General features: G+C 38.9%; 1 gene segment (V, D, J or C); it reads right to left on the bottom strand.

Moving 5' to 3' along the window:
- Positions 1 to 669: 669 nt before the first annotated feature.
- On the bottom strand, positions 670 to 1,345 carry LOC120522483. The segment is given in 2 exon segments: positions 670 to 1,060; positions 1,143 to 1,345. Coding segments are annotated over 2 exon segments (390 nt in total).
- Positions 1,346 to 14,107: the final 12,762 nt, after the last annotated feature.

Raw genomic sequence — 14,107 nt, 5'->3', positions numbered from 1 at the left:
AGTAACAGACATTTTAAGCAAGGGTGCCCAAACTTTTACAAGTATATATATATATATATATGTGTGTGTGTGTGTGTGTGTGTGTGCACAACTAATTTTTGTATAGCACTCTTTACTGAGCACTATACAAAAAGGCAAACGCAAACTTATGAAAGATATGTTTGCCTATCATGGTGCCTATTACATTTTTGACATATCAACTGAGAAAGAACTGATTGAAAGTGTTTGGTTGAGCGGTATATCTTAAGGTTAAAGTGTTTTTTTTTTTTTAATAATCTATATTTTTATTTTACTTAGGTTTTCTTTACAGCTGAAATAAAAAGCCAACCATGATACATGTTTTCTTTAACTTCTTTAGCTCTTTAATGGCTAGTTTGATATTTATTTATTTATTCATTTATGTATGTTTGTTTTGCTTGTTCTATGTTTGATTGACCAACAAATCTCCATATAAGTATTTATAACTGTTATTGAAACATTAGCTGTAAGCATATTTGATCATTGCTGCAGTCTGGCATATATGCGAAGTCAGGTTAGTGAGCAGCTCCAGGCTTTAAACACAAATGTTAGCTTTAAACAAAACAGTGCCTAACAAACAGCCGCACATTTGTCTAAACTATTTTTCACAAAAACTACGGCATCAGAATTTCACCAACTTTCCTAAAATTTCACAGACCTACTAAGTAAATTACAGATATGAATCAATGGCCGCTCGTTTCGCTCTCACCGTCCACTCTGAGGTCGATCCCTTCAGCGAAGCGGCACACGTCTGTTTCCAGCCTTGCACAGTAATAAGTTGCCGTGTCGTTACTTGACACATTATGGATGACCAAAGTGTGATTTTCCTTCACAGTGAAGTGTCCTTCCGACTCAATGTAGAAAGTGAACCTTAAAGATTTAGAGCTGAATGTCTTCAGCAGAGGCTGAGGAGGCTGGTCAGGGAGTCGTCTGTACCAGAGCATCGATGAGCCATTAGGGTACGAGCAGTTCAGGAACACCGTGTCACCACCGGGAGATGTCACAGTGAAGCTGTGGGTGTGAAGACAAAGGCACAGGAGACCTGAAATAAAAGAAATTGAAAGCGTATAAGTTCCGTTAAAGATTAATCAATACACTTTCATGACAGAATCTGAAGAACTTACCTAGTGAAAAGAGCTGTCTATAAAAATACATTCTCTAGCTTTCTTGTGAGCCGCCACATTTAATTGAGAAAACGGATTGCGTTTGTGTCCGTCCCGTAAGTGAAGGCAGCAAGGGGGCGATTATTAGCCTAGAACAGAGCTCTGCCTCATTTCCTATTATTCGAAACACAGCAAGTTACTCGGAAGAATCACAATACTGTAATTTCAGCTTCTGCGCAACCCAGTATACTGTGTGCGTGTTTGACTTTTGTAAGGTGACTTTTATATTGCGACCGGCAATAGGAGCACCATCAAAAAAGACTTTACTAAGCAAAAATAAATGTTACTTTTTAAGTTTCATTTAAAAATGTATTAATGATGTATAGGAAACATGATTAAAAAGATTATTTTAAATAGAAGACGTTTGTTTCATGCCCTATATTGTAGTGGGATTTCTGCATTAAGGGCTAGTGGGCACAGTCACACCTTTTTGTGCAAAATAAATCCCACAGTAACACTGCTTTTATGAATCTCATACCAAATGGTATATAACAGAGACAAATGCATGCACTGTTATTAAAAATTGCATTGTATTTGTCATCCTCCACGATACACATTCCCTAAGTGGGGACTGTTATTGCAGATGGGACCATGAGCTCTGTAATTAAGTACGTTGCACATGACCACCTTCCTTGCACATTCTACAACAGGAAACCTGACCCCAGATTCCCCATCTAATAAGGACCAGAATTCCTGTTGACCAGAATGCTCTGCAACTTCTTACCTGCCCGCTCTGTAACTAATAGGTTTACTTGTTCACTAGTGTCATAGTGAATCATTGCATGTTTATATCACCCCTGCCCACAACTGGGCATACAGTGTACTGGAGGATCAAATGTCTCAGCACTGGAATGTTGAAAAACTCTCCTGTTGCCCATATGGCTTTCTAGTTTTCATATGTCATGCAGGGCCTTTCTTTGACCAGATGTCACTCCAGTGGTGTCCTTTCTATTAGTAAGTCTTTCCTTAATTTTCAACCTGGTGGTCAAAGCAGTCAGTGTCATGGGGGTTTTAATGAGTAGATGCTTAAGTCACATGGGTGTCAACTTGGTGCCAAAACATATGCAATTGGACAGAGGAGGATTCTCTGTTACAAGTCCATCTGAGGTGGCCTCTTTTCATACTGCAGTTTGGACTCTTGACCACTGGGGCACACAGTTTTATATTGATATAGTGTCACAAAGTGGACACTAGGTGTCGCTGTTGCCCACCTTTAGCCAACAAACAGTACACAGGACATGGGATAAAATCATCAAGAAGATATTTATTTTCTTTCTTCTTCTTTGTATTGTGGCCCAAAACACCTCAACCACAATAAACAGCAATAAATCAGCATAACTAACCACAAAATTCTCCTCAATACCTCCCAGCAAGCTCTGTCACTCTCCCTCCCAAATCCGGATTGTTTGCTGGTTTTCCAACAGTTCTTTATATAGTCCTTCAACAACAACAACAACAACATTTATTTCTATAGCACATTTTCATACAAAAGTAGCTCAAAGTGCTTTACATAATGAAGAATAGAAAAATAAATGACACAGTAAGAAAAACAAAATAAGTCAACATTAATTAACATCGAATAAGAGTAAGGTTCAATGGCCAGGGGGGACAGAAAAAACAAAAAAAACTCCAGACGGCTGGAGAAAAAATAAAATCTGTAGGGATTCCAGACCATGAGACCGCCCAGTCCCCTTTCTGCCAGTACTTCCGGGTCAGATGAAGAATCCCAACTCTTTAATCAGCCCGAAAGTACTGTGGGGCTTCCACCCTCATTACTTGAACTACTTCTGGGCTTCAAGGGAAGGATGACTCCCCAGGGACTTTCACACCTCCCCTGGTGGCACCCAACAGGGCTGAGAAACTACTTGACTCCATTTCTCAGGATGCGTGCAGGAATCTGAGGCACCGCTACACTCCAGGGAGCTGCCATCTAGAGTTTTGGGGAGAGTGTCCACAAGTAACAGCCTTCCCCCCTCCTTCCATTAAAGGCGTCCGGCTGGGTTGAGCTGCTGGCTGTCCATCACAATAGAAAGAGAGAGTTAGGAGCAGGTGCTGATACAACACATTGCCGCACCCACCACATGACAAACCAATTCAGGATCCCAGATTAAGACCCGAGTGCGGCCATGTGATGGGTGACACCTCAGCACAACACTAGTTCAGATGGAATGGAACAGTGGGAGGTTTGTTACGGTGGCTGGACTGCCAATTCTGCCACCAACCCCAGGTTTTTCCCTGCAGTTTGGAGGGCCTACCTGCAGGGCTACACATACAATATGTTTCTTTTGTGTTAAGTCTTGATTGTTTCAAACCATATGTTACATTATTGTAATACTATTCATCATTATTTTTGAAATATTATGTCACATGCATGTACATGTGGAACACCTTAAGGGCTTAGATAATAACAATACTACCCCAGGCCAGCCGAGGGAGCTAAGCAGCAACATTATGTATCTCTTCTTCTTTCCCCTCTGCAGACAGAATGATTGATGTACCGACTCCCATTACATCACTTCTGGAACCTGTTCCACCTGTGCCCGCCTCTTCCTCCCAGAATTCAGCTTAACCGGAAGTACCACCATATTGACTCAGATTTGACTGGTTTCAGCTGGACTAGTCTCTGTGATCTTAAAATGCCTTTTACACCAACTTAAAATATGCAGGGTTTGCCTACGGGTGCACCAGACCCTTTATATGTGTTTTATCTCTCATTAAAATGATTACACAATTCCAATTTAAGATGAGGTACAAATTTTAAATACTAGGCAGTTTAGATTCATTCTCAGTATAGTAAGACTAATGCTGCCACCAAGTGGTATATTTCCAAAGTAAACATTCATATCTCCTGAAGAGGCAACTTAACTGATTGACAATTAAGATTAGACAGAGAAGATTAGAATTAGGACTATTGAATAAGTAGTTCATACTTAGAATGACCATTAGCTTCTTCAGCACCCAGACCTGCTACCTCTTTAATTGGCAACTCCTCAAATCTGCTCAGGGCTTCTAAGCTCCACATGTTCTCAGCTGCTTCGTCCCTTTGCCCACACCTTAACATAACCAGCTTTATCTAACTTTGCTCACCCGGGTTCAGAGGTAACCTGTCTGTTATTTTTCCACCAGGTCGATGGAGCTTAGCAGTGATACTGCAACTGTTTCAGTATTTAATTAATAAATTAATATTGGTGAGGTAAGTTTATCTCCTGTCCAGTAGTTTTTGCTTACATTTTTCTAAATATTTATTTTGATTTTTAGTTACATATTCTAACCATAGATATATCTTGCCAAGTAAGTGAACCAGCCACCATGCAAAATGTGTGAAAAAACAGATGAGGAGGTAAAATGTCAGTGGCCTCCAGCTGTTAAACCATTCTTGTTTTGGGGTCTTCTCATTGTTGCCCCTGTTCATTTCATTAACACCAAAGCAGTTTAATCTGACTAACAAGCCCTCTGCTACTTCACTGACCAGATCAATAGCCCACAAGTGTTATTGAATTGATGCTATTACTCTCATTCAAAAGTGGTCCTTTCATTTTTTTGAGCAGTATATATATATATATATATATATATATATATATATATATATATATATATATATATATATATATATATAAATCTGACAGATGTTAAGCAAGAAACACCTGTATATGTATATGTGCAGTATAAAGGAGGCTGCCACACTTGATAGCGAGTCAGAAGGGAGAAAAGAGAAAGAAGACTGAGAGCTTTAGCACTGCTGATTTGAGCATTGTGGTGATTGTGTTGTGAAAAAGGAAACACAATAAAGCGTGTGTATATTTGGGATATTCTGTGTCTGTCTGTGGCGGGCTGGTCTTTACTATATATATATATATATATATATATATATATATATATATATATATATATATATATATATATATATATATATATATATGTTGTTTGTGGATCAACTATTACATATTTCTCATCACAATTCAATTGTAGTTGTTAATCTGGTTTTGATATGTGTTGCTTTGTCTTATGTAAAATATATTTTTCTTATGCAAAATTGGTTTCTCCTTTAATATAATAAATAATATATCCCTCCTCCCGACACTGGCTCACTGAGCAGTGTCTGCTATTATATATAAGGCATCCAGAAGTGCTCCAGGTGCTTGATGAGTCATTTCAGGCAGCACTTCCAGGTGTGGTGAAAGAACTGCCCATGAGGGCTCAGCAGTTGCTGCAGAACCCTAGTGGTGCCCACGGACCCCAACAGGGCTGCAGTAAACTCCAACTCCCATGTAGCCCTGCAGGGAGTCCTAGGCACCACTGCAACCCAGTGGAGCTGCCATCTAGCATCCCGGTGAAGGTAACGCTCTGGCCACGCTTTCTCCTTGGTCCCCGGCAAGGCCCAGCTACCCACCATTATATATACTGTATATATATATATATATATATATATATATATATATATATATATATATATATATATATATATATATATATATATATATATATACACGTTTCAGGTATATATATTTCTTGCTTTTGGTTCTGGCAGCACGATGGCACAGTTGGTAGCGCTGCTGCCTTGCAGTAAGGAGACCCGGGATCGCGCTTCCCGGGTCCTCCTGAGTGGAGTTTGCATGCTCTCCCCGTGTCTGCGTGGGTTTCCTCCTGGTACTCCGGTTTCTTCCCACAATCCAAAGACATGCATTCGTGATCCTAAATTGTCCCTATTGTGTGCGTGCTTGGTTTGTGTGTGTGCTGGCACCCTGCCCAGGGTTTGTTTACTGCCTTGCGCTCTGTGCTGGCTGTGATTGGCTCAGCAGACCCCCGTGACCCTGTAGTTAGGATATAGCGGGTTGGATAATGGATGGGTTGGTTCTTCTGTACTCATTGACTGACGCTTTATCATACACTTAATTGTGTTCATTTCCTGCTAACAATACATATTGTGAACTTACTTTCAGTAAGCAGGTTTGTAGCAAGGCTACATAGCTTGTTAGTCGGGTTGGCCTTCTGGACTCTCCGTCACTTTATAATGTGGCTGGGGAGGATGTCTGTAAATAGCCCTTCAGGCACTTTTGATGACGACCCAGTGCTGGGAGGATCCCGCCCGGTAAATATTCCAGCAGCCTGTTGCCAGCGTATTGTTTCCATAACAACCGAAAGGGGAAAGGATGTTTCGGCCGGAAACTTTTTCTTTTTAAGGGAATGGCGGATCAAGGAAGGACGAGAAAAAAGAAAGAGAAAGGCAGGAAGCAAGGATGCGACTATCTAAGAATCATTCAGGATCTTACGTCACCCAGGGTCGTCTGTTATTTGTGGGTGGCCACCCCGAAGAAATAATCAGGTGACGAACCCCGAGAAGAGGCCAGGTACCGGTGTTCTCCTGGTGCTCTCGTCAGGTGAGTCGGATCCATGAGTACGGTTCTTCGTGATAGTCAGCGGAGAAGCCGTTTCGCCTTCGGACTGTTGTGTTTCCTCATGCTATATGGTAGGAACTGAACTGCAGGGTTTTCTCCTGATATGTGGACTGCGTTAAATATTTCTTTTGCTTTTTTGAGAACAGTTTTTTATTTTTATTTTTATTGGCTGTGTCAACCGGGGATAGGATTTGGCCGTTGGGAAGGGTTCACTAATGAGCACTCAGGCACCGGGCAAGTAAATGTAAACGTCAAATTTCAATATATTTATCAGTCCCACTATCTTTTGCGTGTGACTTTTTTTTTTTTTTGTGCTAGTTATTTAAGGGCTTGCATAGGGGACAAGAGGGGCCGAGGACCGAATATGTTAATGCTATTTTATCCTTCAAATATCGTCCACTTCCCTCTCGCGTTGTGAAGTGTAGGTATCGCGTTCGCTTATCGGGCGATTGCTACAGGTTAATTTGTATTCTTTGAGAATTTCATGGTAGTTTTGTCCCACTGTATCTGTGCACCAATGCTTCCTTGCTGTCAGTAGCTGCTTTTATGGGGCGCATTTCCAGATAGCCCCATCCCTTCTCACAATTCTTGATTCAGGGACTCACTATCAGCAGCACTGACAAACAGGCAGGTGTCATCACAGCACAAATAAAAGCACAATTCTTTTTGTTTATTGCCACTTACTAACCAAAAACATTTTATGTGTTCTGCATCTGTTAACAGCTTTGATAAACCCTGTGGATAAGAAAGCCTCAGTTTTTCCGGCACTAGGTACCCTTTTATTATTTCATTCACTATAGATAAAAGGCAAAGTATAAAAGCAACATGGTATTTATTAACACATAACAATACCATATAGAAGAAAATATAGTAGAAAATAAACTAGATAGCAGGGCCTACTGAAAATCAGAAATGTCAAGGGCTACTGTGAAGCTTTTGGCTTACTGATTGGCGTTGTTCATAGGTTACATTTTCTGACATCCAAATCAACTTTCACATCTCTTAATGTCTGACATCTATTTCTGTGTCACCTGTCTGTCATTGTCCTTCTTGTCCCTTGAGTGAGTTATATTTATGTTAAAATGTACACATGGGGTGTTGGGACATGTGACATTGCACACATTTAATTGGCTATCTTTTCCTGATGACAAATTACTCTGATAAAAATATTTGATTTTGTACCTCTGAACGTCTTCCTTTCTAAAACTGTAAACTAATTCTGTAATTCATAATCCTATGGTGTACAACTGTTCCTACATTATAAATTAAAGAAAAGCGTTCTGTGGCATCTGTACTTATTTCCCATTCCCAGGTCATACACATATTGAAAAAGAAACTGACACATACAGATGCATAAATTACAGCCTGCAGTTTAAAATTGAAGATATTCCACCCCAGAGGCCTCATGTATAAATGGTGCATACACAAAGAAATGTTGTGTACACCAGTTTCCATGCTCACTTCGAGATGTATAAAAACTAAACTTGTCATAAAGCCATGCACATTTTCATGGGAGCCTCTCATCATGTGTATGCACTTTTCTGCTTAGTTTTGCAAACTGGCAAAACAGTGCTATATTTTTAATTACAAAATTAATGATATTAGAAATAACATAGTACATCTCCCCAATACTGATCCTCTTAAACCCCAGTACTATATTATAAACAAATTAAATTCTTTCACCAGGATAGATTTACCTGATTTACATAAAATAATCTCTCAACTGAGACCCTCCACCTCGTCCTTGATCCAATACCAGCAAGTTTTTTTCAATGAAGTATTGGCCGTGCTAATTGATGATATTCTTGACATAGTAAATTCGTCATTAGATACGGGGTCTTCCCAGACTGTCTTAAGACTGCTGTAGTTAAACCCCTACTCAAGAAAAATAATCAATCAATCAATCAACATTTATTTATATAGCACATATTCATACAAAAAATGTAGCTCAAAGTGCTTTACAAAATGAATAGAGAAATAGAAGACACAATAAAAGATAAACATAAGTCAACATTAATTAACATAGAATAAGAGTAAGGTCCGATGGCCAGGGTGGACGGAAAAAACAAAAAAAACTCCAAAGGCTGGAGAAAAAATAAAATCTGTAGGGATTCCAGACCATTAGACTGCCCAGTCCCCTCTGGGCAATCTACCTAACATAAGTCAAACAGTCCTCTTTGTATTTAGGGTTTTCATGGAAGGACCTGATGTTGATGGTCACGTAGACTTCTGGCTTTCAGTCCGTCAATGTTGGTGCATCATGATGCTTTGAGTAGGTGGTGGTGGTGCAGGCCGCCACCACAAAGAAACCGGAAAAAGAAACAGAAGAGAGTAGGGGTCAGTACGGATTTTAGAGCCACTGTGAATAGTTATTATGAAGAATTGAATATACAGAGTATCAGTATTAAGTTAAAGTGAAGTTAGGAGAAGGCCATGTTAAAGTAATGTGTTTTCAGCAGTGTTTTAAAGTGCTCCACTGTATCAGCCTGGCGAATTCCTATTGGCAGGCTATTCCAGATTTTAGGTGCATAGCAGCAGAAGGCCACCCGCCTCACCACTTCTTTTAAGTTTAGCTTTTGGAATTCTAAGGAGACACTCATTTGAAGATCTGAGGTTACGATTTGGAATATAACGTGTCAGACATTCCGAAATATAAGATGGAGTGAGATTATTTAAGGCTTTATAAACCATAAGCAGTATTTTAAAGTCAATCCTGAATGACACAGGCAACCAGTGTAGCGACATCAAAACTGGAGAAATGTGCTCGGATTTTCTTTTCCCAGTTAGGATTCTAGCAGCTGCATTCTGCACTCGTTGCAAGTGATTTATGTCTTTTTTTTGGGTAGTCCTGAGAGGAGTGCGTTACAGTAATCTAGTCTACTGAAAACAAAAGCGTGAATTAATTTCTCAGCATCTTTCAATGATATAAGAGGCCTAACTTTAGCTATGTTTCTTAAGTGAAAAATGCTGTCCTAATCTCTACCCCTCTGCTTTTGAAAATTTTATCCCTATTTCTAACCTGCCTTCTTAAGTAAAATTCTAGAGAAGGCAGTCATTTTGCAATTAAATGACCACCTCAATAAACCTGCTATTCTTGATAAATTTCAGTCGGGTTTTAGAACAAATCACAGCACAGAAACTGCACTCGTTAAAGTAGTAAATGATTTGCGGGTAAATGCAGACAGAGGCCATTTATCTGTTCTCATCCTCTTAGATCTGAGTGCTGCATTTGACACCATTGATCATAATATTCTTAGAAATCACCTTAGTCAATGGGTGGGCCTCTCTGGCAGGGTCTTAAATTGGTTTGAATCCTACCTGGCAGGTAGAAAATTTTTGTTAGTTGTGGTAATTATACTTGACAACACATGATATTCTATATTCTGAATATTAACAAATTAAAACCTTTTAACCTTCGATCTTCAAATGAGTGTCTACTTAGAACTGGTGTTTGCTTCATTGAATTTTGTCTGGTTGTTGACTGACACTTGGCCATAAATTGATAATAACCCTAATTTCACACAAACATTTGGAAGTTTTTCTTCACATAGACAACCACAGATGTGTGGAATAAGTGATCAAGTAGTGGAGTAGCCAGGAGGACTTTAGAATCATTCAGAACTCCACTTGATGTTATTTTAGAATAATTGCAGTACAGAAACTGCACTCGTTAAAGTAGTAAATGACTTGCGGGTAAATGCAGACAGAGGCCATTTATCTGTTCTCATCCTCTTAGATCTGAGTGCCGCATTTGACACCATTGATCACAACATTCTTAGAAATCATCTTAGTCAATGGGTGGGACTCTGCAGCTGCTAGAATCTTGCCTAGGAAAAGAAAATCTGAGCACATCACACCAGTTCTGATGTCACTGCACTGGTTATCTGTGTCATTTAGAATTGACTTTAAAATACTGCTTATGGTTTACGAAGCCTTAAATAATCTGCTCCATCTTATATCTCAGAATGTCTGTCACATTACACTTCAAATCGCACCTTTAGATTTTCAAATGAATGTCTACTTATAATTCCAAGAGCTAAACTTTTGTTGTTATGGACCTCAAATCTGGAATATCTTACCAATACAAATTCACTAGGCTAATACAGTGGAACACTTTAAACAAACTGCTAAAAACTCTTTATTTTAAAATGGCTTTCTCATAGCTTCATTTTAGTTTAGTCCTTATATTCTGTATACACATTTAATTATCATTATCATTCATGGTGCCTCTGAAATACGTACTAACTCCTACTTTCTATGGTTTAGTGTTGTTAGAAGACATTGCAAATGAAGAATTGGAAGAGAGCGCATATTCAGATGATGATGACGACTGGCTTCTAAATCGGCATATTCAGATGATGATGACGACTGGCTTCTAAGTCGATTTTGATTTCCAGGAGCTATCCTTCTGGCTGTGTGCCTTTGCAAGTTCTACCCACTCTTAGGTTTTCAGCCACAGGAGCTTTTCAAAGTGAACTTGCTGAGTTGCACCATGGCAGCTGTATAGGATAGTATTCTCTGCTTTTCATCCAGATAGATAAGATTTCTTTACAATGTGGTTGAAATGACAAACATCACACCACAATTTGCAGCAACGTCCGGTTTTCCAAATGTAGTTGGCTGGTAAACTGCACACACATTCCTGTAAAGGTGCCTTCAGAGAATAAATGTGCTTATGTAAATAAAAAGCATTTCCACTCCATTAATGTGCTGCTCCATGGTGCAAAGAAAGTGTGTCTCATTGTGCATTCATGTAGCGTAATGTGACACACAATCGTGACTTGCCCGTACCTGAAGAGATGTTGTATGATGGACCTAAACCTGACCCACCAAATAATCAGCCAAATCGGACATTGTTGCAACTTTGTTTGAAGGTAATGAGTAGAATGTAGAAACAGGTAATCAAATGCGGCATTGATTTTTTAACCAATTCTTTTAATTTGTGATCAATATCATCACATAGTACAGCCCTTTAATCCTAAGTTCATTGGCCACATCTCTTACAGCATCCACTATTATATTTGTGACTCAGAACAGTGCCTGTCAGCACACGGTTTCCAAGACACAGATGTGTGTGCAGCCAGCGTCTGAAGATATGCTGGCCACAGCAGCACCATCACTGCCTTAAGTTGCATCCTCGGCATGGGGGTCAGCTTTTGTAATAATGTCTGAAACAAAATAAACAGACACTGAGCTATGACTTACTTTTCTCATTGACTTAGATATCTGACCACTTGTGTGTGACTTTGTGAACTTGAAATTTTGAGTTTCTCTGCCACTCTGTGTCTCTCCAACTTCCTTTTGTTGCTTATACCACTGTTTAAGCCAACAAATAGTATGTTTTCCTTGCCTCCACTTCACATTTGCTAAATTTCTTCTTTTTCAAAGTGCTTTTGCCAGTGTCTTTTAACAAAACACTGAATGGAATGGGCTATTTCTATTAATTTGCATATTCAAATAGGCTAAATTCTAGGGGAGTTGGGTGGGGCTATAGGCGAGTGCACATAAATTTCACATTCATTCGGATTTATAAAGGGAAAGGGCACGGAACTTGGAGTATGCACAGTGTTATGCATCTGGATTTTTTTATGCATACAAACATTTCCAGTTTTGTCTGCATGACAAGTTTTAGTGTAAATTCTATGTGCAATGTTATACATGAGGCCCCAGGGCTCTCAAACAACTATTGATCTGGGAATGTGTGTAATAAAAATAGGTATAGATTATTGGTAGCCTGACACAATCTCCCAGAAGTTGAAATAAATAAACCTCCTGATGTGTTTTTGTTTTATTTTAATCAATTTATATGTTTGTTTGTATTGTGAAAAGAACTCCGTTCCATAAAATGTTTTTTCTCCCACTCTTCATCTCCCTCTCTCTCAAAATGTATACTAAGAGTTGAAGAATCAGACTCTCTTTGTTTTTAACATTAGACATGGCATACTATGACTAGTATAACTTTAACCTTTGACATTGCTACTCTAGCCATCTTTCTCCGTGGGTAAGATAAGATAAGATATTTGATTTCACTTTTTAATCTCCAAAGGGAAATTTGAGATATCACTTCATATCACTCATAATCTTAGATGCTGTCTCTGTGGTGTTTACTGCTGTCAATGCAGCTATTACATAAAACAACATTTATTTCTATCACACGTTTTCACAGAAAGGATGTGCTCAAGGGATTTTACAAGATGTCAAAGAAAAAGTTTAAAAAGAAAAAAATATTCAATTAGATGAGTATAAATGAACAAACAAAATATGCACTTGCATAAAATAGATATATAGTTAATAGAAAAATAGAGTTCTTATGCATAGAATAATAGTTTTTTTTAGTCTAAGTCTTTTAAGTCTTTACAATGACAAAGTAAGATGGCAAGAAAGCAGAAAAATAATAATAATAATAATAATAATAATAATAATAATAATAATAATAAAAAAAAATTAAGCTGGAGAAAAAAACAAAATCTGCTGGATTTCACAGGGTGGTGGTGATGGGGTGGGGAATTGGATAAAATACTGTCCAACACCCACTGGGCATTCTACTGAAAATAAATATAGGTAAGTAGTTCATCATTGTGTTTCAGGCTTCAGCCCAGTCAATCTGGTGACAGTGGAGGCCATTTGAGTCCAGTGGATTCAATGTCTTGTTCAAGAAACCAGTTTTTAGATGATTTGAGCTTTGTGAAATGGCACGTTATCCTGTTGAAAGTAGCCATCAGAAGATGGTGGTCATAAAGGGATGGACATGGTCAGTAACAACACTTAGGTAGGCAGTGGCACTTATACAATGCTCAGTTGGTACTAAGAGGCCCAAAGTGTGCCAAGAAACAAGCAGTTGAACTGGTGTACCTAATAAAGTGGCCAGTGAGTGTGTATATAGTGAATTCCTCAATACCCCAAAATGACAAAGTAAAAAGGGAAAATATGATTTCAGGATTTGTTTTTATTTATTAGAAACAAAAATGTAAATCTCACATTGACTCAAGTATTAAGAGCGTTTACTCTGTACGTCATTGAGGCACCTTTGGCAGCAATTTCAGCCTGGAATTTTGAGATTTCTGCCATTCTCCTCTGCAGATCCTCTCTCTCTGTCAGTTTGGATGGAGACCATCAGTGGACAGTTTTTACATGCCTCTCCATACGTGTTCAATTGTATTCAAGTTTGGGCTCATTGTGACCCTCCATTCAGAGCACTCTGGAGCAGGTTTTCATTAAGGGTATCTCTGTATTTAGATCTGTTCAGCTTTTCCTCAATCCTGTCTTGTCTCCCAGAACCCTGCCACTGATAAACAACCCCACAACATGGTACTGCCTCCACCATGCCTCCTTCTGGAATGGTATTGCAGAGGTGATAAGCAGTGTCTGGTTTCCTCCAGACATGATGCGTGGAATTGAGGTTGAACAGTTCCGTCTTGGTTTCATCAATCCAGATAATATTGTTGCTCATAGTCTGATAGTCCCTTAGGTGCCTTTTTGGAAACTCCAATCAGACATCTGATCACTCTGCTATAAAGTTTCTTCTATTAT

This window comes from Polypterus senegalus, unplaced genomic scaffold (assembly GCF_016835505.1).
Source record: "Polypterus senegalus isolate Bchr_013 unplaced genomic scaffold, ASM1683550v1 scaffold_1529, whole genome shotgun sequence".
In the NCBI taxonomy this organism is placed as follows: domain Eukaryota; kingdom Metazoa; phylum Chordata; class Cladistia; order Polypteriformes; family Polypteridae; genus Polypterus; species Polypterus senegalus.
Note: the sequence above shows the minus strand (reverse complement) of the source record. Positions and strands in the feature narration are given on the sequence as shown.